At 41.7% G+C, this 27,606-nt stretch overlaps 1 protein-coding gene across 5 annotated transcripts in view; it reads left to right on the top strand.

Annotated features, from left to right (window-relative positions):
• Positions 1 to 27,023, top strand: part of ARHGAP28 (Rho GTPase activating protein 28) — a 142,859-nt gene extending 115,836 nt beyond the window's left edge. For 3 of the 5 annotated variants that reach the window (XM_018039589.1, XM_018039591.1, XM_018039593.1), the window contains 8 exons: positions 3,049 to 3,211; positions 8,405 to 8,487; positions 11,325 to 11,522; positions 11,874 to 11,987; positions 17,000 to 17,056; positions 19,008 to 19,132; positions 20,705 to 20,826; positions 23,169 to 27,023. In XM_018039589.1, coding sequence (XP_017895078.1) covers positions 3,049 to 3,211; positions 8,405 to 8,487; positions 11,325 to 11,522; positions 11,874 to 11,987; positions 17,000 to 17,056; positions 19,008 to 19,132; positions 20,705 to 20,826; positions 23,169 to 23,263 — 957 coding nt within the window. In that variant the 3' untranslated portion in view covers positions 23,264 to 27,023. The remainder of the gene's footprint in view (positions 1 to 3,048; positions 3,212 to 8,404; positions 8,488 to 11,324; positions 11,523 to 11,873; positions 11,988 to 16,999; positions 17,057 to 19,007; positions 19,133 to 20,704; positions 20,827 to 23,168) is intronic. The other 2 variants (XM_018039590.1, XM_018039592.1) reach the window with 1 other exon arrangement.

Genomic DNA, 27,606 nt, shown 5'->3' on the forward strand with positions numbered 1-27,606 from the left:
CTATTTATTCCATTTCTTGTCCGTCCGAAAAATGTATTCCAGATGTTTTCGTGGTTTGAGCTCCAGGAAAACCAGTGTGGAAGAACGCTGGGTCAGTGAACAGAAACAAGGGAATACTGCAGTTAGAAAGGCATTGCAACTTGATACAGCCAAGGGGTCTTTATTTCTTCCCTTTGTTTAAACTTGAAACTTAAAAAAATGTTTTCACCGGTTAGACTATTTTTTTCTAGAAATGTGCTTGGGGAAAGAAAGTTTTTTATTTTTTTAAATCTCCCTCATAATTATCGTCAAGTTGTGCCAAGTAGCTGACTCTAACCCTCAGGTATCACTGTGGGTTGCACTTTCAGAGCCTGGTTGGACTCACAGGGAAGCAACCCTGGGGACGCTGCAGGTTTAGCCTCACAGGGCACCAACCGCCGAGCCCATCCTGGACGTGAGGCCTCGGGTCATTTGGAACCAATTTAATGGCTCGGTGTTTCCAGTAATTTTCTTTTCCACAAATGACAGAAATTTGAGCCAAACACCGGGGAATATATTTTATGGAAGAAAGCAGACTGCTTTGACGTGAACGGCTTTCTTTTTTTGACTCCTTTCAATTATTCAGAGGCTGCTCTAAATGTTTTGTGAGGATGTTACCTGGTCTGCTGGTTTCCCACCCTGAACTGGTTTTTTGAGGCTGAAGGTGGGTTATTTGCATTTTTGTAAAATTACCTCAGGAGGAGAAGCGGGTTGGATATTTGCTCAGATGAGGTTTTAAGGACCTGCCTCCTGATCCTTGCCTAGCGTCCTCATTAACAGTTTAAACATCCACCTGTCTCTGGTGAGGAGGAGTCGGCCCTTAAGTCCGGTCCCTTGTTTAGGACACCGGTCCCTTGTTTAGGACACCATGGAGCTCTGCACCAGCTTCCGCTGTGCTCTGCTCCAAACTCAGGGAGGGTGTCCTTGCTGTCCTTTCTGTTGGCCCTCCAGACAGAACGAGGTGCAATTATTCCCCGAATAGCACTCCACGTACACATAGGTTTCCCGTAGTAATAACAGTAGAGGGTGTAGCAGAGACGAGGGGCGGGTAAACGCAGCCAGCACTTACTGAGCGCTCTCTGTGTGCACGTCCCGCCCCCTGAGCTCTGTGTTATCCAGTTTAATCTCTTCGAGATTGTTTGACTATCCCTGTTATGCAGTGGGAAACTTCACAGGCCTTCAACTAGACCGTTGTGGAACTGGGATAAACACCTAAAGAATGTGGTTATAAAATGCATTCCAGTATACAGTAGGTGCAAACAAATGCCGCTTGATTCCACTTATACGAGGTACCTAAGAGTCAGATTCCTAGAGTCAGAAAATACCTTGGTAGATGCCGGGGTTTGGGGGAGAGGCGGTTGGAAGATGGGGCAGGGAGCAGGGGCTTAGTGTTTACTGGGGACAGAGTTTCAGTTTAGGAAGATGAAACATTCAGGAGGCGGGTGATGAAGAGAGCTGCACAACGATGTGAATGTGGTTGGTGCCACAGCTTAGACATGGTTAAATAGTGTGCTTTATATTACGTGACTTTTACCACAGTAAAAAAGAAAAAAAAAAAAGCTTTTAATGAGTGTCATTCTAGAGCCTGCCCTTGACCCTGGGGCCACGTTTCCCCATAGGTGACAGGGAAGTACTGGCAGGTTTCAACGACAGTAACCTAGAGTTTCAGCCAGCCGCTTGCGGCATAGGTCTGTGGAAATGGATCTGAATTATCCTGCTCTTGCCAGTGCTTCCTGAAAACCAGGTTCCCTCCCCTTGGCTTCCGGGCAGTGGGACAGGGAAACGTTGGCTCCTCCCCCTCCACTTCTTGCCAACAGCACCTCCTTCTGCCCATTACCCCAGCCTGCAATCTGAGGGCCATCCTGGACTTCTCTTTCTCCCTCTGAGTCTCGTATTCAACCCATTGCCGCTCCTTGAGAATTTTCCCTCCTGGGCGTTTCTTAAATGCCGCCTCTTCATTCTGTCCTGCAACTGCTCACCCAGATTAGTCGTGGATTATCCGTCACCAGAAATGCTAATGGCTGCTTTCCATTTCCCCAGCCTGATCCCCACCAGCGCTGAGCCCCTCACCCGCCACTCCCCCACCCCAGATCACTTTTTCACCCAGCCACCAGAGAAGATAAATCTCACCTTGTTGTCCTCTAGCTTCTCTTGCACGTTCAAGGCTGGAAGACTTAGGCTTCTCGTGAGAATAAAAGCAAAGGCCTTAAGGATTTTTCACAGTTTTCTTTTTTAAAGTATCCTTTTTTAAGCAGTTATTGTCAGTTGGGGAACTGACTATAACTGCCTAGTGTTAATGGTAAACTCTGTAGTTCAGGGAGCAGTAGAATGCCCGGAGGGTACTGGCCATCAAATGAGTTAATAATCTAAAATGGATAACCCAAATCAACTTAAGGACATTTAGTGATTTTTTTAAAAAGTATTAACACAGTGTTCCAAGCCTTACAAAGGACCGGGCAAGCATGCAGGCATGTGGAAGACATGTGTCCATCTTGGCATGAAACATCTGTATTTGCTCCAGGAAGATGTCATGGGTATGCATGTTGGAGTGAGGTCAGAGTTCCTTTGTTGGGTTAGTTTTCATTCTGTATGTAAACCAGCCAAGAGGCATACATCCTTCATTGAATTTAGAAATATTAGTACAAGATGAGGTGGCAGAAGGAAGGAATCATTGGGGGGGAAAAAAGGAAATAGAGGCTTTGTCAAAATCTAGCAGTGCATTTATCATGTGGGGATAGACAGTATTCTGCCAAAACGACATAAATGAAGCTATGATCTGAGTAAAGAACTTTTGTATTCGTACAGATGGCAAATTACTTTAAGATTAGCATTATTCTAAAAGGATTTTAGAGAATTTTTTTAATACATTCAGAAAGAGCTATTTCAGTTCTTTAACCGTGTTGAAAAAGAGGAGCTTAGTAGATAACTGGCATTTCAATCTAATTACAAAAATAGTTTGTGTAATGACAGTTTTTAAAGGGGAAGAGAGGGGGATCAGGTTGTAAACTCACTGTTTTCCTTGATTTTCAGCAATACCGTGAAGAACTGGATGCCAAGTTTAATGCTGACAAGTTTAAGTGGGAGAAAATGTGCCATAGAGAAGCTGCAGTAATGCTGAAAGCCTTTTTCAGAGAACTGCCCACCTCTCTCTTTCCCGTGGAATATATACCTGCCTTCATCACTCTAATGGAAAGTAGGTGGAAAAAGTTACATGTGAATGGATAAGATACAAGGTCAATGAAGTGGCACAGAGCAGAATAAAGATGCATAATCAGATGTGATCATAAGTGTACACATTTGCTGCTTCCTGGTAATGCTTGGCGAAGTATTGAGTTTGATGGTAAACTGTCATCTCTTTGCATGTTTATATTTAAAGTCTGGTCATTAGGATTTAGAGAGTTTTATAATGGTGGCTCAGATGATAAAGAATCTGCCTGCAATGCAGGAAACCCTGGTTCTATCCCTGGGTCAGGAAGATCCCCTGAAGAAGGGAATGGCCACCCTCTCCTGTGTTCTTGCCTGGAGAATTTCATGGACAGAGGAGACTGGTGGGCTACAGTCCATGGGATTGCAAAGAGTTGGACATGACTGAGTGACTTTTCATAATCACTGAAAGGCAGAGAGGGATGTAGAAGGACCAAGGTCTTGAGATATGAATTCCTGCTCAAACATCTGTTAACCATGCAGTCAGCCTTTCTGAGCTTTATGGCTGCCCCTATAGATTACAGATAATAACTACTTGTCAAAGTTGTTGTGAATATTGAATGAAGACATCTAAGATAGTGACTGGTATATAACAGTCCTTCAAGAAATATAAGATCTCTCCCTTCTTTAAATCCAGTGTGCTAGATCCGATGATGTAGCATGAAACAGGAAAGTGTTTGTCTCTGAAAATTACTATATAGCATAGTGTTTCTGAAACTTATGAAGTCACATAGATGAGGCCTTAGCTGAGATGCATGCGTGCATGCATGCTAAGTTGCTTCAGTTATGTCCAACTCTTTGCGACCCCATTGCAACCCCATGGACTAGCCCAATAGGCTCCTCTGTCCATGGAATTTCCCAGGCAAAAACACTAGAGTGGGTTGCCATGCCCTCCGCTAGAGGATCTTCCTGACCCAGGGATCTGAACCTGTGTCTCTTAGGTCTCCTGCATTGGCAAGTGGGTTCTTTACCATTAGCACCACCTGGGAAGCTCTTAGCTGAGGTATTTGGATAAAAAAAGTAGAGAAACTGGACAGCATGTGTTGTATTTGGCAGTAAGAAAGTAATTTCATCCTAAGTGTTAAATATTCAAGAAGGTGTGATGAGAGAAATTTAGAAAAGTAGAAAGGGGTTACATAGTATGGGCTTTGACCACTAACCTGAGGAATTCAGGGTTCACAGCCTACATATGTATAAGCTTGCTAAGTAAATGGTGATTCTGTTTGGACAGAAAGAGGCCGTGGCCAGATTGAGAAGATATATCCATATAAAGGGGTTGGCCACTGCTCAGTTATCGAAGAGGTTACCACGCCGGAGTGAGAGCCAAAATGCAGGCCTTAATGATGAAAGTCTTATTAGTAATTTGAGAACATGAGCCAAAAATTGACATTTTAAAACACTACATGAGCCTAACAAGTATTAACGGTATCTTCCAGTTTACAACCTTCTGCAGGTTGGCCAGAACCATCAAATCCTTAAAACCACAATGAAAGAAAATAATAACAACATCTGAAGTTTTTTGACAAAACTTGTCCTGAAAATTAGTTGGTTCTCAATCTTTAAAATGTTTAACTAAACCAGATTCATAAAATAATGCTTTATGTCTTCAGAGAAGAGACTATGATTAGAGACTTTTCTAAGCTTTAATTGACATGCTGTGACCAGTGTCTCTGTTCTTTGTAAGATGTAGCGTTTTTGTTTTATGACAGAGAGAACTATTTCTCTTATTCTTCCTTTTTTTTTATTTTCAGATATTGTATTGAGTTGGCCAAAAAGTTAGTTCAGGTTTTTTCCATAACACCTTGTAGAAAATCTGAACAAAGTTTTTGGCCAACCCAATATATTCCCAGTTCTAGAATTTCCAGCAGCTACTTTATACCTGTTTTCTATTTACTGACCTTACCTGTCTTTTCATTCATTGTAAGTATATTTTCCTTGAGCATAGCTTTCTTTCACATTCTTGAGCATAGTTATCAATATGATAACTACTTTACTAGTTCTGTCAGTAATAATAGCTACTTCATAACTAGTTTTAACATCTGGGTCATCTGAGGGTTGGTCTCTGTTGATTGTCTCTTCTCTTGAAAATGGGCTATTGTTTATGTCAAGTAACTTTAAACTGTATCTGTAACATGGTGGCTTTTTTTTTTGGAGACCCTGGACTCTGTAATATTTCTCCAGAGAATGGGGTTTTTTGGTCGGTTTTGCTTTTTGTTTGTATTTAGGCAGACAGTTTGTTATTTAATCTTTACCTGTGCTCCTCCACATATGCACGATTTATGGGGTGAGCCAAGATTTGGGTGGATTTTAAACCAGAATCGGGGCATTCTACCTCTTGACCTTTCTGGGATTCCCCATAACTCCCCAGTGTGGTCATCCTGAACCCCGCCCTCTCATTGTTCAGGCCAGAAAGACTGGGGCTTTCTTTTGGAATTTTAGCCACCTCATGCCTTGCTCTCTTTGGCCTGACTTCAGACTAAAAGCCAGGCAACTGGACACTCTCCCTCCGCTATTCCCTAATTCTAAGTGTCCGGTCCTGTCCTGAATCTGCCTGCTTTTGTTCATTCTCCACTGCCTTGTGTGGCTGCTTTTTGTACTTTGCCCAGAGTTTATAGTTATCTTAGGGAGAGTTGATTGGCAAGGAGCTTACTCAGCCATGGCAGAAGCAGAAACTCTTTATTTGTAAGTCAGAAACACAGGAGTTTCTGTAAAGTTTGCTGTCCTGGAAAATGGGCTACAGAAGTCTTAGCTTCACCTTGATCTACAGCTTATATACTGAACAGTTCATCAAAACAAATGGTGCCACAGAGGGATTTTTTGTTCTAGTTTTTTTTTTTTTTTCCTTTTGGTCTCAGGAAATTATGCAAGGAGGAATCAGTCTCCCATGTAAGATCTGTTCAGACAATTGTGTTTAAGAAGGAAATCGTATTTAGTCCTTCTTCATACTTCTATTCAGATGTTGAAGCCACTGTGCTTCAGGGAAAGGAGAGAATCTGGAAAAGATCCTAAGAAGGTTCACAGGAGGGTCCAGTTTTCTCTATGTGACTTTGAAAGTGGAAAATACTAGATTGCAGTGATTAATTTGATACCAGCCAACCCTGCAGGGAACCCAGAGTTCTGGGCTGTGACCAGCAGGGAAAATGGCCTTTTTCCCACCTGGGGTAAGCTCTAGTTTTAATGATATTTCTGAAGGGAAGAACAGTGGACATCTGTGTGTTTAAGCCACCCCTAGTTTTACTCTAAAATACAGTCTTTTCCACTTTGTATTTTCTCTTTTCAAATCTGGTCCAAAAATTTTCCATAAAATTAGAAGACTAAGGATCAATCAAACCTTAGATACTTTCATGAAAACTTTAATAACTTTCTGGGAAAATAATGACCTCAGGGCAGAGGGGAAAAAAGACTCAACTAGGATGCCATAAATGAATTAACTGCAAAACGATTAACCACAAAACAGTGCAGGGCCAGGTTTCCTAAGGGAAATGAAAATGGATTATTTGCCAGTTTAGATTTTTAATCTTAAAGGGGATTTCGTAATTTATCTGGAATTGATGGAAATACAGAGCCTACATCTGCATCTATTGTTTTCCTCCAGAGGTTTTCTGGGTTGCATTAGAAAATTATAGACAGCCTATAGCCTGCAAGATCTGCATTAAAATCATGTCTTCTCTGTCCCCAAACATTTATACTGAGACATGCTCCCGATGGTGCCTGTGATTCAGACAAAGTCACGTCAGCATGCATTAGCCATTTTTAAAACAACCTGGACCTGTGTCATTTTTGTTTACAAATCTGACATAAATTTTTAAAAATCCACATGAGGATTTGCTGGGCAATATGACATGAGCCTATAAATACTCCTGCCAACTGTTCCTTCATTTTGTGGTTACTCACATCAGTCATCCACTCCTGACTCGGGTGCCCATAACCTCCTGTGACCTAGGAACTTGTCGCAAGAGCGTTTCCACTACTGTAAAGCCAAGTAACTGTAGGCAGCTGACTGCCTTTATCCACTGAGCCGTAAATTGATAGATTTTCCTGCAAGTTGAGAGCTCCCCAGGGATTACAGAACTGCACACCTCCCTCCAGGGCCTCCCCACCAAGAGACCACTTCAGGGAGAAAATAGAGAGAACCGGGCAAAGCCGGATGCTCCAGCTTACCCTCCGTTTTCAGCACAGCGGGTTGTGGATTATCCCGTTGTTGGATGGATTTTTCTAAAATCCTTTCCCCCAAACGGGGAAGAGCCAGTATTGAGAGCACACAGAAGTAGGATGCCAACCCTCTGGCGACACCTTCTGTCACTGCCGAGGAATAAAATAGTCAAGAATCTCCAGCGATCCAGCTGTGGTCACCTTCCCTTGTGGCTCAGCTGGTAAAGAACTTGCCTGCAGTGCGGGAGACCTGGGTTTAATCCCTGGGTTGGGAAGATACTCTGAAGGAGGGAAAGGCTACCCACTCCAATATTCTGGCCTGTATAGTCCATAACGGGGTCGCAAAGAGTCGGACATGACTGAGTGACTTTCACTTCGCTTTCCATCCACATCCCTTTAAGATCTGAAGTCAGTGTCACTGATCAGAATGACACCTACAGAGGTAACTGTGCAGGCACTGATGTGAACATCTATGCGTTAACTCGTTTAACCTTGGTAAGGGCCCAGCGAGGTAAGGATGATGACAGTCCCCATTTTACAGGTGATAAGATAGAAGCATAGGGGTTGAATAGCTTGCCCAAGGTCACTCAGGGACTTAGTAGTCGATGCAGAGTTTGAATCTGATTCTAGAATCTGTGTTCCTAATAATTGTGCCTGGCTGTCTCATTATGTGGAAATAAGATTTATGTTGTCTTGAATCGAGCTTTAGGCCAACTGTTTATAGCATCAAAGTAAAAGCAAGGTCTGTGCAAGTGCTTTGAAAAGGGAAATGTCACACTGATCTAGAACTATTTTGAGGGTCTCATTGGCCACCTGCCCCCAGCACTGGCATTCTGGGATGCTAAAAGGGAGTTGATAGAGCCCGTCTCCTCTCCAAGTGAACAGACTCACATACTTGGTCACAAAACCCAAGTCTTTACCACTGAAAGCTGTCAGGGCCCTCCTGTGCCACTAGGCGTTAGTTAGCAAGAGGCGCTGTCGGGATGCATTAGCGTTACTCAACACATGGTTATTTCTGTTTTCTTGTCAGGAGGGCCTCACATCCGAGTACAGTTTCAAGCCTTACACCTCATGGTCATGGCACTGCCTGATGCCAACAGGGACACAGCCCAGGTAGGTTGTATCAACCTCACGATCTGCCATCAACTCTTACTGGTCAGAAGAAATGGCCCAGGTGGAAAAATGAAAACTGTGTGCATGTCACACATACTGTACAGAGTTCAAACTTGGAAAACCAAAGAGCATCTCCTTTTAGGAGTTCAACCTTCTCGGTGAATTTCAGAAAGTTCTAATAGGCATTTGTACGTTGGTGGCCCAGCCAAACTTTTATCAACCAGTCGAGCCTGCCGCAAGCCTTTTGCCTTTCCTGGCACCCACTCCTGTTCTCCGGAGGAAGCCAGGAAAGAATGTGAGTCCCAGAATCTTCTTTGAACATTTCCGTTTCATTCATTCATTCAATCTATTAAGAGAAACTGAGTGTCTGTATGTGCCAGGCACTGGGCTATGGTTAGGAGTAGGAAGAAGCCAAGATGGAAGGCTTAAATGGAATAACATCAGAAGTAAATGAAACCCTGATTTAAATGAAGTTTCTAGAATGTTCATGTCTTACCATAATTCAATTTAAAGAATGATAGGATCAGGTTTTTAGAGATCTCCTGATTGGACCTTGACCTTTTCCAGATTAAGAAAATTAAGCTGAGAAAAGTTATTTCTCCTTTATTAAAACATTAGAACATTTCATAGAGTTATATTCCACAGATCTCCATCCAAAATATTCCTCCTTTGCTTTCAGATTCATTTATTTATGTTTGCAAAGATCAGGGTTTCTGTTGCTGTTTTGATCCTGATTCTGCATACATTAGGAAATCAGTTATAAGTACAGCAGCTGCTCAGGCTCTTTTAAGTGAATTGAGGTGAGATGAGGATGAATTGGCAAGAGCCCATCATTTGGGGGCCAGTAAACACGATGCTGAAAACAGAGCTGATCCTTCGTGCTGCCTCCTGTCAGACATTTCAGCTTGATGAGGACCTTTTCTCCTCCGGTGAAACCATCTGCCAATTGTATTACATCCTCCACCCAAGACAAGGAATAGGCAGAGGCATACAAATGTCTGTTTCTAGTACAATTTGGTAATTTTTCAAAAGCTAGAAATTTAGTAGCTTTGTTTTCTTTCCTTTATCTGAACAATTTTTATCTTTCCAAAAAAATTAATTTGGTATCAGATATCTGGGTCAAAATGTCATCTCCCCTTTCATATCACCAAGGATGGAGCAATGACTAAAGAATTCAGCCCATTTCTAATAGAACACCCTCTTCACTCGCTCTCTTCCACTGTAAATTGTGACTGGAATGAAGATGAAGCTAGTGCGTTGTGCAAATCAAGAGCTCTGGCTGAGGAGTTAGGCTTCTTTGGGCAAGTCCTGGCTCTGCCATTTACTTACATAACATTGGACAAAGTTACTCAGTCCCTCCCCGCCCTCCTTTCTGTAACTGTAAAATAATATTAATATTAAATAATAGTACCTACCTCCCAGGCTTTGAGGTGATGATGAAATGAGTGGATGTATGTAAAGTACTAAAAATAATACCTGGCTCTCAGTTAACCCACAAATAAACGGTAGCTATGATCACTAGTATGTGCATATGTTACAGATATTGTACAGAAATCAAACTTGGAAAACCAAAGAGCATCTCCTTTTAGGATTTCAACCCTCTTGGTGAATTTCAGAAAGTTCTGATGGGCTGTTATATGTTGGTGGCCCCGCCAAACTTTTATCAAGCTTTCTTTTTTTTTTCGATAGTGAGAGCAACTGCATATAAGCATTTCCCTTTGGTCTGCTGAACACTCCAAAATTGAAAAGCAGCAGAAAAATGACACCCCCGAAATAAAAGTTTTCTGCTTTTTGACTGACATATTTGTGAACTGAGAAATTAGATACTCATTTTATTGTTGCTGTTCTTTAAACTGTTTTAATCTCTTTGTTTTTAAATTTTTTGTTGAGTTATTGACATACAATCCTCTGGAGAAGGGGCTGGCTCCCCACTCCAGTATTCTGGGGCTTCCCTGGTGGCTCAGATGGTAAAGGATCCGCCTGCCATGTGGAAGACATGGGTTCCATCCCTGGGTTGGGAAGATCCTTTGGAGAAGGGAATGGCTAGAGAATCTATACAGTCTGGACACCTATACAGTCCAGGGGTTTGCATAGAGTTGGACATGACTGAGTGACTTTCACTTTTGACATAACATATTGATTTCAAATATACAGCATGATGTTTTGATATTAGTATGTACTGCAGAGCAGTCACCATACTAAGCCTTGTTACCCTCCATCACCATTACAGAAAATCTTTTTTTTCTTGAGAGAACTATTAAGATTTACTCTCTTAGTAATTTTCAAATATGCAATACAATATTATTGACTATAGTTATCATGCTATGTGCTCTATCCCCATAACTTATTTACTTCATAACTTATTTTAAAGCTCAGTTTTTTAAAATGTGTTTTTCTTTCCCAAGGAAACAGAAAATATTTTAAACAATAATTAAATAATTAAATTAAGAGTGAGTTACTTTTCCTCCTTCACAACAAAACTGCATTTCATGTTTATTTGAGCTGTAGTGTTTTTTCTCCCTTGTTTATTGTTTAATTTTAATATCTGTCAAACTTGCTTAAGATAAAAGAAAGAAAACGCAAACTATTATTTATAGCGATCCCAATATGACAGATTCCATAAAAAATGGAGCTGTTACGAAGCAAAGAAATAAATAAATTCTTCACGTTTCTCATTCACACTTTCAAGTTAAAGAAGAAACGTGACATGTTTAGCCATTCTGTAGTTCTGACCATTTTCTGGAGGCCTGGTGAATGGGTATAGAAATGAATGACAGTAATCAGTGATGCCTTTTTATGATTTACAACTAATGTGACACCGTGCTGCTTCTTATTAGGCCCTCATGACATTCTTCAATAAAGTCATTGCCAATGAATCAAAAAACCGCATGAGTATATGGAACATTTCTACCATCATGGCACCGAATCTTTTCTTCAGTAGAAGCAAACATTCTGACTGTGAAGAATTACTCTTAGCAAACACTGCTGCCCACATCATCCGTCTGATGCTCAAGTACCAGGAGATGTTATGGACGGTGAGTACCAATGTGACGACCTGGATGTTCCTCTTGCATCCACCGGCACCCACCCAGGAAACATAGAGGCTGGTTAGCAAGCAGTGCCCTCAGTCACAAGGGGAGATAGGAGACATGATCCTGAGTTCCTGGCGGCATCTTTCACATTCCACAGGGCTACTCGCTCCCAAACTTATTTTCCTTTAAACAGGAATTCTAATAGATTTTCCTAATCTTTATGAGGACAGAACCACAGTTCCTGGTTCCTGGATACTGAGTGGCCAGAAGGAGTAAACATAACTGAAGACAGACTCTACCAGGGAGGGTCAACCCACATGTTTTCCTTCTTTTCAGGCTCTGTTTCTTCTCCAGGTTCCGTCTTTCTTAATCGCTCAAGTCAGAAGAATGAATGAAGCCACCATGTTGTTAAAGAAGCCGCTCCCAAGTGTCAAAAAGCTGCTAAGGAGGAAGACCATAGAGCGAGGGGTAATGAGACAATAAATAAATGCACGAATGTCATGGCCACCCAGGCTCTTCTGTCTCAAAGCGATGCACAAAAGTAGCTTGTAATCATGAAGCAGAATTGTTATGTTCTCACAAAGTGTCACTCTTGTGACTGTGAACACTGTGGAAATTGCATTCATGACAAAGTGCTGTGGTATTTCCATTTTGTTGAATTAGGTGCTTTTTGCTTGAAGTTTTTGAATTCCGTCTGTCGTCATGAGAGATAATTCATTAATATTAATAAAGATAATTCTGTTAATATTCTCTCAAGTACTTAAGGGCAAATGATTCTTACAGATGCTGAGAGTCAACATTTTAATCCCTGTGAACTGGATTTAAGGGTGGTCCAGCTGTCAGTGTATCTAATAGCTAGAGACTGAGATTTCCATGGTGAGTGGATGCTGAAAGGATATCTAATCCTCAAGTCATTTAGTGTAAATTTGTTGCACTTCAAAGAATTTTTGCCTTAGCACAGTTGTTTGTGTGGAGATGCATAATGGGAACAGGCTTTAGAAGAATTATCTTTACTGCTTGAAAGATCTCTGAGGACGATTGCATAGCATTTGGCCTTGAGGAGGATGGAGAGTACAGGAAACTCACTTTGTCCTTAAAGGAATGTATATCTAGCAGAGAGATAATCTGATAGAGAAGTGTACACAAGAGCCATGGATATGCATTCCGTGTCAGGCATGTTGTGCAGATAGCAGCCTGGGGCTCACACAGAGGAGAAGGAAGTGTGTCCAATGTGGAGCATGTGGAGGCTTCGCAGAGAAAGTGGCATTTGAACTGCACCTTGAAGGATGGACAGCATTTTAAAGGGAACAAGGAGAGGAGAGTTCATTCAAGGAAAGAAATAGTGAATCCCGAGGCAGTAAGGTAGAGGTATTGCTAACTGACCTATCACAGTCCGGATGGATGGCTGCGTTCCCTCACTATATACAGGTAAAGGGATTTCAGATCAAGTAGAACCAACATGCTAAATTTGGGGGAATTTTTTTGTTTTAATTGAGAAAAAAATTCACATAATATAAAATTTGCCATTTTAACTATTTCAAAATGTGTAATTTTTAGTATCTATTTCTAGTATAATTCACAGTATTGTACACCACTGTCTAATTTCAGAATATCTTTACCATCCTCAAAAGAAACCCCATACCAGTTAAGCATTCACTCCTCACTACGCCCCTCCCCACGATCCCTGACAAACTCTCCTCTACTTTCTTTTTTTTAAGCTTGAAAAGTTTTTTAGTTTGTCAAGTACGTTAACAGAGCCCTCACAAAGGAGATGTTGCAAAGGGATATCAGCCCGCGGGGGTCCCCGTATGCAAATACCTGAATTACAGGCTCACCGAGGCCGCGGCAGCTCCCGCACTTCCCCTCGAGGGCGCTCCGGGACGCCCGCGCTGCGCCGCCCGCCGGTCCGGGGGCGGAGATTTGCATGTGCGACAGAGGGAAGAGGGGGAACCACCCAACGAAAACCCCGGCGTCGTTCCCCCTAGCCTGGGAGGGCCGGCCCGACTTCGCCGCCCGGCCCGCCCCGAAGTGCTCGCGGGCGGGCAGCCGGCCCTTCTCGACGTCACCGCACCCTCCCACCCCTCCTGAACTTTAAACCACGCGCCCAAGAACATCCTGGAGGAGGGGGATTTCTCCGGGACCGGCGGCTTTCGCACGCTCGGGGCCGTCACTCCCCGGCTCCCAGCGTTCCCTACGTTCCCGGAGAGGCAGCTTCCCCGACCGGTTCCCGAGCCCACCCGGGATTCAGGAGACCGGTGCGTGGGCGGGGCATGGGCGGGACGGGCCCGGCAGCGGCGGGCGGACGCACGCGCGCAGGTCCTCTACTTTCTATCTCTATGAATTTATCTACCTGGACCTTTCATGTAACTGGACTCATACAATATGTGGCCTGTTGTGTGCGTGACTTCTGTCACTTAGCGTCATGACTGCGAGGCTCATCCTGTGGTAGCATGTATCACTACTTCACTTTTTTTGTTCGTTTGTTTTGCATTTCTCTTGGACATCTGTTGGGTCATATGGCAGCTATATTTGTTGAGGATTTTTGCACCAACTTTGATAAGGGATATTGGCCTTTAGTTTTTGTTCTTGTTATGCCTTTGTCTGGATTTGGTATTAGGGAAATAATAGCCTTACAGAATGAGTTAGAAAGTGGTTCCTCCTTCTATTTTTTGGAAGAGTTTGAGAAAGATTAGTGTTATTTCTTTAAACATGTGGTAAAATTCACCAGTGAAGTCACCTGGTCCTGGACTTTTCCCTGTAAGAATTTTTTTTATTACTAACTCAAGTTCTTATTATAGCTCCATTCAAGATTTTCTGTTTCTTTTTGAGTCAGTATTGATAGTCAGTGTGTGTCTAGGACTTTATATCATCTAGGTTATCTAATTTGTTGAAATACTAATTGCTCATATAAATAGTATTATATTATAATCTTTTTTATTTCTGTAAGGTTTGTATTAATGTTCCCTCTCATACTCTTGGTTAATAATTTGAATCTTTTCTTTTTTTCTTGGTGAATCTAGCCAGAGGTTTGTCCATTTCTTTGGTCTTTTTGAAGAGCCAACTTTTGTTTCATTGATTTTCTCTATTTTTTGTTTTTCTCTAGCCCTTATTAAAACTCAGATCTTTATTTTTTCCTTCTTTATGCTTGTTTTGAATTTGGCTGGCTTTTTTCACTTTCATAAGATGGAAAGTTAGGCAACTAGTTTCAGGTTTTATTTTAAAGTCAGCATGTACTTCTGTAAATTTTCCTCTGGGTACTTTTGGCTCCATCCAGTAAGTTTTGGTGTACTGCGTTTCATTATGGTTCATTTCAAGGTATTTTCTAATGTCCCTTGGACCCATTGGTTATTTAGGCATAAATTTTCTATATTTCCTTTTGTTATTGATTTCTAATTTTATTCCATGGTGGCTATGTAGCATGTGTTGTATTATTTTGATATTTTAAACTTGACTGAGACCTGTTTTGTGGTCTAACATACTGTCTATCCTGGACAGTGTTTTATATGTGCTTAAGAATGGATTCTGCTGTCACTGTCCTACAGATGTCTCCTAGATCAACTTCAGGTTCTTCCCCCTCCCCAGGGTTGCTGTCTGTTATAGCTGTTATATATTTTTTAATGACTTTACTGCTGAATTAATTTTCTTGTGTCTTTATGTTTTCTGTGGCTGCTCAAATCTCTGTTTCGTTAGCCTAGTGGTTTGCTGGTGTTTGCACAGAGATTTTCTTAGATACCTGGAGCCAAAAATATCTCCCAGTCTTTGTAGATGAGCTCTGTGTGTTTGTGTGCTTGACACACCTTCAGCATTCAGCCAGGCAGCTTACAATTTGGCCTGAACTTTAGTTCCTGTTTGGACAGTAAAGGTCAGCCAGAGGTGAGCACTTAGGTTCTTTTCAGGTCTTTCCTGAGTATGTGCACAGCCCTGAGCATACACATGACCTTCTAGGTTCTCAGGAATATGTTGGAGCTTTTCAAAGACCTTACTCCCCAAAGCCTCTAGTTCCCTAGGCTTGCCTCCCAAGATTTTTAGTTAGTTTATATTTTCCCCTGCTCTTAGGCACTGCGTCAGGCAGCAGTGAGTAAAACATTTGCCTATAAATGTTTTCAACATCACACCACTTTAGCACTGGTCAGGTTCCAAATCAGACAAGATAAAGGCTAGCCAGTCTTCCAGGGAACAAATAACTAGAATTCCTTGTGAATGAGGTCCCTTCCACGCCCTTTGGTACCTGCACCAGGAATGCAGGCGGTTATTTTCAAGGCTGTCACTGAGCTGTGGAGCAGAGATGGGAAAGTGTAAACTAAGATGCCACTGAATTCACCATTCTGATCAAGACTCAGTTGTTTTCCTTACTTAAGCACCTCCCCTGGTTGCCACTTTCTGGAGTTCTGAAGAAGTTGACAGTGACAGGTTTTTCCAGCTTGTTCATTGCTTTTATGGAGGGACAGACTTCTTACTCTTTGCTATTTTCATTCTGGAAAATTTTAATGGTGTTAGTATGATGTGTGTGGAGCTGAATCTGAGGTCAGGTCAGGCTTTGCGAGCCCACGCAAATTTAAGTCTATCTCTGAGCCTCAATTTTCTTACATTTTCACTTTGGGGGGAAAAGTAATGATACCTACCTATTTCACCGAGTTGTCATCAGCATCAACTCACATACAGTGTGGGTGTAAAGAACTGTGTGATGCTTTATGCATGTCAGTTGCGTTAGTGTTTTAATTATAAGTAGAACTAAGTAGAATTTTAAAAGGTTATACATACCATGGAAGCAAGCACTTAAAGATGAAGAAATAGTCTTTCTTTGGTTCTCTTATACTATATCGTGATTTTCCTTCTTGACTTAGACTGATAGTTCATTGACAGTTTACAGAATTCAAAAGATTGGAAGGGGAGAAACTACAGAAAAAAGTTGGTCAGCTCTGACTTCCCCTCCTGAGAACAAGTAATGTAACCAATGACAGCATGTGTGCACGGGAACACACAGGTATATTTACTTGCAGAGAGGTGCTGTGACATACAAGCAAATATGAGGACGTGGTCTTCACCTTTTTCACACGAATGGTAATGTAGGTGCAGCTCTCCTGCATCATCTTTAATGACTTATGGAATCATAGTGGTTATTCCACATCAGTCCACAAAGCCTTCCTCTTTGCTCCTTTTGCATGATATTCCAAAGGCACACTGACTTATTTAAATATTCCCAGACGGTTGAATAGTTAGATTGTGTCCAACCTTTTGCTATTAAAGTTTATGCATCAGTGAATAAACTTGCAATTTGTCATTTCTTACAAATGAAGACAGTTTGTAGGATGAAGTTATAGATGTGGAATTGTTGGGTCAGAGTGAATGTATTTTATAATTGGTAAATATTGCCAAAATGTTTTCCATAAAGGTTGTACCAGTTTACACTTCTAGCACCAGTGTGTGCTTGTTTTCTCAACATCAATTCTAAAGATTAAATGTGTTGTTTTTTTTTTTAGGTTACAAGCCCCAAGACATCAAAGGTACTGCAAAAATCAGCCTCTACAAGAAGAATGGTAAGAAAATAAATTATTCCCTCTCCTCCCTAATTATTAACTCCTTACATAGTATTCTTTGGCTGTATCTACCTTATCTGTATCTAATTTTGGTCATGCTATCCCTTCACACTTGACGTTTTCAGTGTAGCATGTGAAGGAATGGTATAGGGACTCAACTAACTGATTACTTGGAGTTTGTGGCTAGGGGTTCTGTTCACAAGAGTGAATACTCTGGAAAGTTAGAGGGAGCCTGTGATCATTATAACAGTCTCGATAATGTCAGGAGTGTGGAATTCATCTTCAGAGGTTTCTGGGGGGCACTGGTAGGGGAGGGACATCAGGTGCCCCAAAGAGTGTTTTAGGAGGGTGCTCTTAGCTCCCTGCCCCCTCCCAGCTCCCGAACCCTGGCACTGGCCATTCCTGCACGCTCTCCTGGTTCTCGCTGGTAATAGTAGAAATGTATTGTAAGAATTGATCCATTAAAAATAGTTTCCTAGTGCTGCAGTAACAGTGCCACAAACAGGGTAGGTTGAAGTGATAGAATTTACTTTCCCACAGTTCTGGAGGCTGAAACTCCGAAACCAAGGTGTTGTTTGGTTGGTTCCTTCTGAAGGCTGTGAAAGGAGGATGTGATTATGACGTCATTCTTAGCTTTCAGCAATGCCGGGAGTCCTGGGCCTTCTTTAGCTGTGGATGAGGCATCATCCAACCTCTGCTTCTGTCCTCACTTGGCATTCACCCTGCGTGCGTGTGAGGGTGTGCGTGTGTGTGTGTGTTCTCCTCTTATAAGGACAGCGGTCACCGGAGTACAGTGGCCGGTCACTGGAGTATACCGGTCCTTGGATTAAGGGCACATTGTACTCCTGTTTCCACAAGGTCACATTTTGAGGTCCTGGGGCTTAGAACTTCTACGTATTTGATGGGGTTAGGAGGACACAATTCAACCCATATTTCCTCTAGGGGATATAGTGAGTCAATTGACATGAACCTTCTACATCAACAATACCATCCTTTGATAATGCACAGATTATTTAAAACAATTACCTGAGGTATAGCCAGATCCTCAGATAGAAATTTATTTATTTCTGTCCATCTCTAAATAGATAATTAATATTTAAAACACTCAAAATTTTGAGACAATGGGAATTTTCCATCCAGTTAGAACAGAACAGACTTTACTGTCCAGTAGACAGCATCATTCTTTGAATATTTCATGCAGACGGGAGCTCTGAGGTCCCAGGGCCCATGAGAGCTGCACACCCCGTCCTTCACAGTGTTCCTAGCACACTTCGAGGGGTCGAGTTCGGTGTCCATCTGGAATGTAATTTGGGATGACCATTCATTGCTGCTGACTAAAGAAACAGGTATATTTGAAAGGCACATTTTCAAATAGATCCTTAAATTTTCAGAAGGTTGACTTTCTTAAAAAAATTAAAATACAGAATCCTGCTTCAAGTAGGCCTATTCAGGACATTGTGCAAGAAAATGCACAGATAGAAACATTAGATCTCTGTCACAATCCAGTCTCACTTCCCTCGTGACTTATAAAAAATATCCATCTGTTTATCTGGCTGCACTGGGTCTTAGAGGTGGCACGCAGGCTCTTAGTCTTCATTGGAGCACATGGGATCTTCAGTTGCAGCAGGTGGGATCCAGTTCCCTGACCAAGGATCGAATGTGGGCCCTCAGCATTGGGAGCGCAGAGTCTTGGCCACCAGACCACCAGGGAAGCCCCCTCTCTTGTGACTTTAAGGCGTTATAGTGAGACCTAAGCCTGTAACAAAAGTAAAACCCCAGGTTAAGTTTAGTCATTAGCGAATTTCCTGTAAGAAAGGAAGCAGTGTTCTGTTCTGGCTCATGCCCCGTCACGTTCCCACGTTTCCCTCTTTTGGAATGCCACTGATTTCTGCGTCTCTTAAGTGCAATCGCTGAGTTTGACAGAACGTGCTGCCTTTTTCCTCCCTGGCAGTCCGACGTGCCAGAGGGCGTCATAAGGGTCCATGCGCCCCTTCTCTCCAAGGTGTCCATGGCCATTCAACTCAACAGTCAAACCAAAGTCAAAGACATACTGGCGAAATTTCAGTGTGAGAACAGGTGAGTAGGTGTGAGAGTCTCTGTAAGGCAGATGGGCTTTTATCTGATGAGCAAATCTTTTATTTGAAAATGTGACCTTTTCGAAAAATTAGAACCTGTTACTTTAAGGACTTCACCAGTAACTGAAGAATCAAAAGTAGAGAAATAAATATACCGTAGAATTATCAATAACAAAAGCTTTTTTTTCCCAAGGAACTTCTACAATTGAGATTCTTAAATAGGTAGATTTTCTGTGTTGGTGGCTTCATTTACTCATTGAGCTTTACTTTTTATTTGGATAAAAGTTTTAGCAAGTTACTTTTTATATATCTTGATAGATTTCCAGGAATATTGTTATTCCAGGCTCCACTGGGCTTTAACATGACTGTAACAAGTACAGTTTATGTAGTGGAGTGAACATCATAAAACCTACTATCAATGAACCTTAGGATCAGAGTGATGTGGACTAAATATTTTTGCATGACCACCTTGAAAGTGTGAAGATGTTAGTTGCTCAGTCATGTCCGACTCTTTGTGACCCCATGGACTGTAGCCCGCCAGGCTCCTCTGTCCGTGGAATTCTCCAGGTAAGAATACTGGAGTGGATTGCCATTCCCTTCTCCAGGGGATCTTCCTGACCCAGGGGTCAAACCCAGGTCTCCTGCATTGCAGGCAGATTCTTTACTGTCTGAGCCATGTCTGCCTTAAGTCACCCTAAAGAACATTAAGTCATGGTAAATGTTGGAGGATAAGGACAAGGGCGGGGTGTGGGGCTATCAGTGGGAACTAGGGGGACCATGTGGGGAAGGAAACACTGTAGCTTGATTGAATCCATGGGGCCCTTCTGTTGTGACATGCACTCAGACATTGCAAGATGGGAAGAAGTACACAGGATGTGTCTGTATGTTTTCTTATATCTACATACAGATCTACAACTATCTCAAATAAAATGTTTAATTAAACAAAGAGGGTGCATATCCTTCTCCCTCACAGGGGAGAGAGAGGATAGTCTATAACCATGTCTGTAAGTAACCAGGCTGACAGTTCAAGGAACCGGAGCTCAGCAGTGGCCTTTTCAGACTCTTCTATCCTGGCAGCCTAGTCCAGGGTGGAAAATTAAAATTGGCCAATTATTTGCTCCAACTTGCTTTCGTTATCAGGCAGAGACATACAACAAAGTCAGCCTTAGTTTGCAAAGCCCTGGGCAGGCTTAGAAATGTGGCATGGGCTAAGGAGAGAGCCCCATTCGATTTTTGACAACTGCAGAAATGAGGCTGGACTGCCTTTGAACTGAGAGTAATGCGGCCCACGACAAGGCAGTGTGAAGCCCCCAGCTGCTCCTTGGCCAGCCTTGACATGCCAGCAACGGTGTCCCCTCTCGAGTGGAGCTGACAGTGTGACAGTCGTGGATGGAAAGGCCGGGGCAGCTGTGGAGCCCAGCTGCATCCTTCTTCCTCTCTGCCTCAGACGCTTCGCTGTGTCAAACAGACCAAAAAAAGCTTTTATCCTCCCTTCAGTCATCAGCATGATTTGTGGGGTGTATTCCACTCAAGGCAGAATGAATTGTTTGCTGCTATGGTATTTAATCCACAGGTTTACCTCAGAATCTCTGAAGAGGGTTGAAATTATATCGCTTTCTTCTTTTCTCAGTCATGGTTCATCAGAATGCATTAAGATCCAGAACCAAAGGCTATATGAAATCGGAGGTAATATAGGTAAGCATTTGTTGGTGATTTTTACTCCTACAGGCTCTGATTACTCTGTTGTTGTTCCGTCACTAAGTCGTGTCCCACTCTTTGCGACCCCATGGACTGCAGCACGCCAGGCTTCCCTGTCCTTCACCATCTCCTGGAGCGGAGAAACTGAGTAATCTACTGATTACTCTGAGTAATGCTCTAAAGGAAACAGGATGCTATTATCGTGTTAATAAGAGATGGTAGGATGGCATCACTAACTCAATGGACATGAGTTTGAGCAAATTCTGGGAGACAGTGAACGACAGGGAAGCCTGGTGTGCTGCAGTCCATGGGGTCGCAAAGAGTCAGACACGACTGAGCCACTGAACAATTGTGTTAATAAAAGCATATTTTACAAGTTTCTTAGATATAAAATCAAAATCAAAGTGTCTGGTTTCTTTTTAATTTCACATAAGAATAGTGTAACTTTCCTAAAAAAGTGTTCCTAAAATATTTTCAAAATTTACATGTAAATATTGTAGTTGACGTGGAGTAGGTTTCTGAGTCTTTAAAGATGACTCTGAAAGTTAGAGTGTCCCTGGAGATTCGGGCAAGTGAAAGGAAAAGCTGTGGTGCTTTCAGAGTCTTGACATCCTTTTGGTTGAAGTTCTCTGTTCAGCTCTCAGTCCAGGTTCATCCTCTCCCCCTGAGGGGACGGGAAGGAATAAAAAGAAAATTCCGTCCCCGCGCGTGTGCCCTTAGCTCCCTCTTGCCCCTCATGGTTGGGATGAAATACTCGTGCTGCTGTTCATGGCCGGGCGTCCCTCCTGCTGATGAGGGCTGTGGTCATCATCCCCTCTGTGGTCAGCTTTCCCCTCCCAAGCCCACCATTTCTCTCTGCATAAACATTTCTGTAACTCCGCCCATCTCCACACAACTCTCTCGCCCCTTCCAGTCCACTCCCATTTCTCTGCAACGACGGCTCCTTGAACTGGTCGTCTGTGCTCCAGTCTCTCCCCCTCCTTCTCTCCTGAAGCCACTCCACTCAGGCTTTACCCCTCGACACTTCACCAGAATTGCTCTTTTGTCCAGGTCACCAGAGGACACTCAGGTGTGAAATGCAGGGCTTCCTTCTGTCTTCATAATCACCCGAGTTGATCCTTCCCTCCTTTGAAAACAGTGCCGTCTTCCCCCGGTGTCCAGGGCCCCTGGGCGCCTGGCTCCCCCGCCCTCCAGCCCCGATTCACAGGCCGCTCCTTCTGCGTGTCTTCTGCCTGTTACTCCTCATCCTCTCACCCTCTGAGCGCGGGGGATGGTTCTCTCTGCACTTGTCTCCGTGGTGAGCTCGTCTGTCTCCCTGCTCTGGAGGCATCTGGGTGCCGCCGTCTCTCAGGTTAACGTCCAGACTCACCTCGACACCCACCTTCACGTCTGGTCACCAGCGCATCTTGTCCTGGGCCTTCACCTCTGCTCTGACTTGGGCCCAGAGCACCCTCCCTCGGATGGCCCTCTCCTCACTCCCTCACCTGGCAGGTGTTTGCTGCTGTATCAGCTTCTCACTGAGAGCTTCCTGGACGGGATCCTCTTTCTGCCTTCCTGGCTTTCTTGTTCTCTCACATCCTTATCATCATCGGGCTCACTTCCCATCATACTTTCTTATTTGCTAGTTGCCTTTTACCACTTTCAGAACATAAGCAAGAGGGCAGATATTTTTACGTGTCTGATGCATTACTGTGGCCTCGCCCTTAGAATAATGCTCGACACCATAATGGCTGAAGAAATACTTGAAACTGAATGAATGAGTCAAGCAAGCAATGTAATCTTGGTATTTTTTTTGAGACTTCAGTGCACATTTCAAACACACTGTACATAAGAATTTTCAAATGCATTTGCCCCTCTCTGTTGTTATTCCAGATCTTCTGCCCACAGGAGAGAAATGAAATGACCACTCCTAAAATAAAATTGCATGTTCATCCTTAGTCCTGGTCAAGGTACTATCTGTTAAAAAAAAAATTTAGAGGACATGTATTATCTCATAAATGATCATCAGTAATCATCATCAGATAAATGAGTAGATGCCTGAAACAGGTTCTTGCCATGTTGTTCTAATTGGTGTGGAATCTGGGGAGCAGTTTTCCTGGGCTTAGTCTATTTTTTTCCACAGTGTCACATGGGGTTTATTTGGAGTACTTCACAGTCAGAAAGAAATAAAGAGGGAAGGAAGGTAGGTTGGCTGTGCTGGAAGCTTTAAACTGAATCTGCTTTTGGCTGAGAGAATGATATTGGCCTTATTTGAGACTTGCAACACCCATACACACAAATAGGCCCATGCACAGAAGAGTAGCCTTTTGAAAACATTCTCCGATTTTCATTTCTTTTAGGACAGCACTGCTTGGATCCGGATGCTTATATATTGGATGTTTATCATGTGAATCCCCAGGCAGAATGGGTGATTAAACCCCAACAGAGTGTTTGAAATCACCCCCCAAGATGGCAGCTATCATGTATTACACGCCAAGGAGTCCTACATTCAGTAGGGAAAAAACAAGCTTCTGACATGTCTGTCCCTAGGCCCTCTCGGTGTTTCTCAGCCCAACTGGTGTCTCCCAGAATTGCCAGCATGAATTGTGGAAGAGGAGCTGGTTGACCATCTGAGCTGAAGCCGTCTCATGGTGGTTTCTTGGTAGGAGTGAAGGAAAGAGGGTGTGATCCTTCCAGAAGAAAGGCCAGCATAGAATATGGAGCTCTCATCATTTCTGATACTTTGACTCACAACAGAAATGAGCTTGGTCTTTACACCTGGGGATAAGAGGCACTTCTCGATGTAGCAAATGCTGCCAAACACAAGAGGTGGAAGAGACTTTTTTATACCTATGTTTTATATATATATATATTTTTTTTTTTTTGACCTTTTTGGATAAGTATGCCAGGAAAAAATTTTCTTCTCTGAACAGTAATTTAGATCTCCTTTCCAAAGAGAATCTGTTTCCAAAGTCACACATACAGTATTGATGCTCTGGCTTGCTCCTGAGTTGGAGGAGGAGGAACTTCTGTCTGCAGACCACTGTATTGTTACGTATGCTGCAGCATGCTGTGACTGTCTGCTTTCTGGTGCAAGTGAACATTTCTCCATCATGGACTATTGAAAACGGATACTTGTAAAGCTTACTCTGTTATGAACACATAGTTAAGGTCAGATTTACAAAGGATTTTCTTGTGCTTCCGTAACGTTCAGTGTAGTCAGCAGTCCTGGAGCTTCTGTTTCTCATCATGATGATGGTGCTCAGTGAATAGCTCTCCATGTGCCAGGCCCAGATTATCTTTCCTCCCCAAACAGATCATTTTTTAAGTTTCATGACTGTAGATAATCACTTCTGCAGCCCCAGTGTTCAGATGCAGCACTGCCTTTATCCAACTGCTCTTTATCCAAGAGTGCTGAAAAATACCATTCCATCCAGACTTCCTATGCTATAAAAACAGATTTTGTTTGTGTTCATCCATCATAGACTTGGCCAGGCCCCGTGGATTAGGATCAGGCTTTAGAATCAGATGCATGTTGGGTGACCTGAAAACTGCCTTGCTTCCAGAAGCCCACAGAGCCATTTTTCCAGGCCTGCAGTTGGTGAGAAAGCACAGTTCTCTACGATTCTGAGAGCAGATCTGACATGTGCTGAGAGGTCAGGGAGCCCTGCCTTTCCTCTGGGGACTGCAGCATGGAGAAACGGGGATAGAGGTCTCACTCATCCCACATGTGTGCTTTGGATTAGAATCTATAGCTTGAGATTTTGATGAGCTTATGTGAGTTTTAATGAAATTTAACATCCAAATGACTCTCCCTTGCAGTTCAAACAATAGACAAAGTTGCTCACAAATGCAGAAAACATTTTATCTACTTGCATTGGTAGGTGGGTTCTTTACCACTAGTGCCACCTGGGAAGCCCTTTATCTTCTTACCAAGTCTCAGAACATAATGTGATGATAATTTAAGCCTATATTATAGAAGAAATCTTTTCCATGTTCATTATGCCTTGATATCTATAAAACCTTGATTTATATTCAACGTTCCCGGCCATTGGAGCTTTGTTACATTTTTGTGGAGAGCTAATATCCATTCATTTTGTTTATTTGAGAGTTTTTATTTCCTTTGCTTGAAAACCCAGTGGAAGAAAAACATGCATTCTCTTGGTTTATATTTATTCCTATATTTCATCAGTTTTCAACATATGGCTAATTGACAGCATGTGAGTTTGCATAATGAACTTTGAGGGTCTGAGAAAATGCAGTTATCATTCTTGCAATTCAAACAACAGGAGTAAGCATTTTACTCCATGTATTAGTTGCTAAGTTCCAAGACAAAAGATGGCTGTAACTGATGCACACATACAAGGAAGTTCTTCAAATTAGGTGCCTTACACTTCTGTGTATATATTAAAACAATGACTGGTTTTTCTAACTGAATTTCCTTTAGAATAAATTCTGTTGTGTGTAGAAAATTCACCGACCTAGCCAATTTTTTATTTTTAATTTTTCGTTTCAGAATTTTTATTTCTTTTGACTGAAAACACATTAGTACTGGTGGAAGACTTCTGAAAGTTTTAAGATTTACCCCATTAGTCATTAGTTTTAAATAAATGGCTAACAAGTTTCTGAATTTCTTACCCTTTGATGTGGGTAAGATGTGACACCATTTAGATATCAAAGGCTCAGCCCAGTCAATAATCTTAAATTAATCACTTCACTGCCTTCAAGGGTGTGTGACAACTTTAAAATAACTGTAAAATATGGAAGCCCATGTCAGTACCAATATATTGGATGTAACTTGACTTCTTAGTCATAGAATTAACTAACTGATCAGAGAAGAATTTCCGGTAGACACACAAACTAATTTTTCTGAGGTTAAAAAAGTTCTTTTTACTGATTTTATTACTTTTTTTTAAACTTAAGTTTATTCTTAATGAATAAACAAACCCGTACAACTAAAACTCAAAAATGCTAGTCACCTAAGTGTTGAGAAAACGATCTTTGCCTTATGAAGAGTTGTTTTTGCAATAGTTACAGTATCTGTAAAAACGAATAGTGTTAAGGCAGACATGAATAGTGTGTCTGCAAGCAAAAGAAGAGTCACACCCTGGGCTTCTAAATTCCGTTCTTGGAAGCTTCCACCTCACCTTGTCCCATGCGCTCTTGGTGTGCAGTTAGGAAAATGACATCTAGGAGAGCGTTACAGAAAATTAACGTTTTAGGAATGCTTATTCAGAAAAAAACCCTAGAACGGGCTCCTTCTTGCCTCCAGTCTATAAAAGAAGATTCCTTTGCTAAACAACTCCCTTGAGGATATGATTCTTCAAGTCACTGAACAGTGAATTCAGTGAGTTCAAGGGGAGATCTTTGAACAAACTGGAATATTAATCTCTTTACAATGTATATACAGTATAAACTACCTCACTTGTCTTTCCTGGAGGGGGAAAAATGACAGACGTTAACAATTTTTGTTACAAATGGTCCCTGATCTTATTATTTAAGTCACTTCAGTTAGCTTTCAATGTACATTTAATAATATGCATTTAATGATGTAAAATATTTTTAGCAAAAGCTTTAAAACCAAAAATACTCTGTAATTGTGATGTGTGTTGTAGAGGCTGAGAGAATCTGTCCTTTAGTCGTTGTCTCGTGTGTTTAACCAAGTGGAGTCACAGGTTTTCAAATGTAGGAATTTACTTCATCAAATTTCATGCATTTTCAACTGTTTTTCCCACATTGCACTTGACTGAAAGTCATGTGAGATTAAAGTGCCCCTTCTTTCTATCAAACATATTTCAACTGTTTTACAGAAATGTATTACACATGTGAAAGGAATATATATTCTGGGGCTCTGTAGTTTCTATTTTCTGTCTGGCACTTTCAGCTGTTTGTTTGTTTGGTTTTTTTTCATAAACATGTCACTTAATAAAAAATAATATGACATGGATTAAAATGTTTCAGACACTTTTCAACAGTTGTACACATACGCACACTACCTTAATTTTAAAATGACATCTTTTCTTTCAGGTATTTTCCAGCTGTTCTTGGAAATGATGTGATTTGATTGAAAAGTCATGTTGTCCCTAGGATGCCAGTTTTTTATGTTGTCTCCCATCTCAAGAGTTAATGTTCTTTCATCCTGTCAGCTTCATTGCCAAGTATAATATGTATGTTGCATTTTATTCATAAAAATAAAGAGGAAAAAACCAAAAGCATTATCATGAGATTTCTTATGTTCAACTAGTCCGAAGACACCATGGTGCTGGTGAAAGAGAAAGAGCCTTGAAGTCAGAAGGTTTGTGTTTTTAGCCCAGTCTCTGCCATCTATCATAAATTGTGATGTTATAGGCACTGGGGTAATGGTGGATGTTTGTGCAGAGCTATTTACTAAACTTGTTTGAGTTACTGCCTTTTAATATGTGCTTTTTAAAAATATATATATAGTTTCAATAGATACAGAAAAGAATATTTGACTCATTCATGATTTTTTTATACTTAACATTTTACCATATACCAAAGGCAAGAAAAATAGCAATAAAAAGGCATAAAGATTAGAAGAGATAAAATAGTCTCCATCTGCAAATAATATGATCATTTATATACAAAAGCCTAAGGTATCTTCAACTATTAGAACTAATATGATTTAGCAAGGTCATGGCATACAAGATTATTATATAAAAATCAGGTTGGGAAAAATATAATTGTAAAGCATATATTTAACAAAGGACTGGTATTCAGGCTATATTAAGAACTCATTAAAAAAAAAAAAAGGCGGGCAACCTAATTTCTTTAAATGGA

Source organism: Capra hircus, chromosome 24 (assembly GCF_001704415.2).
Source record: "Capra hircus breed San Clemente chromosome 24, ASM170441v1, whole genome shotgun sequence".
In the NCBI taxonomy this organism is placed as follows: domain Eukaryota; kingdom Metazoa; phylum Chordata; class Mammalia; order Artiodactyla; family Bovidae; genus Capra; species Capra hircus.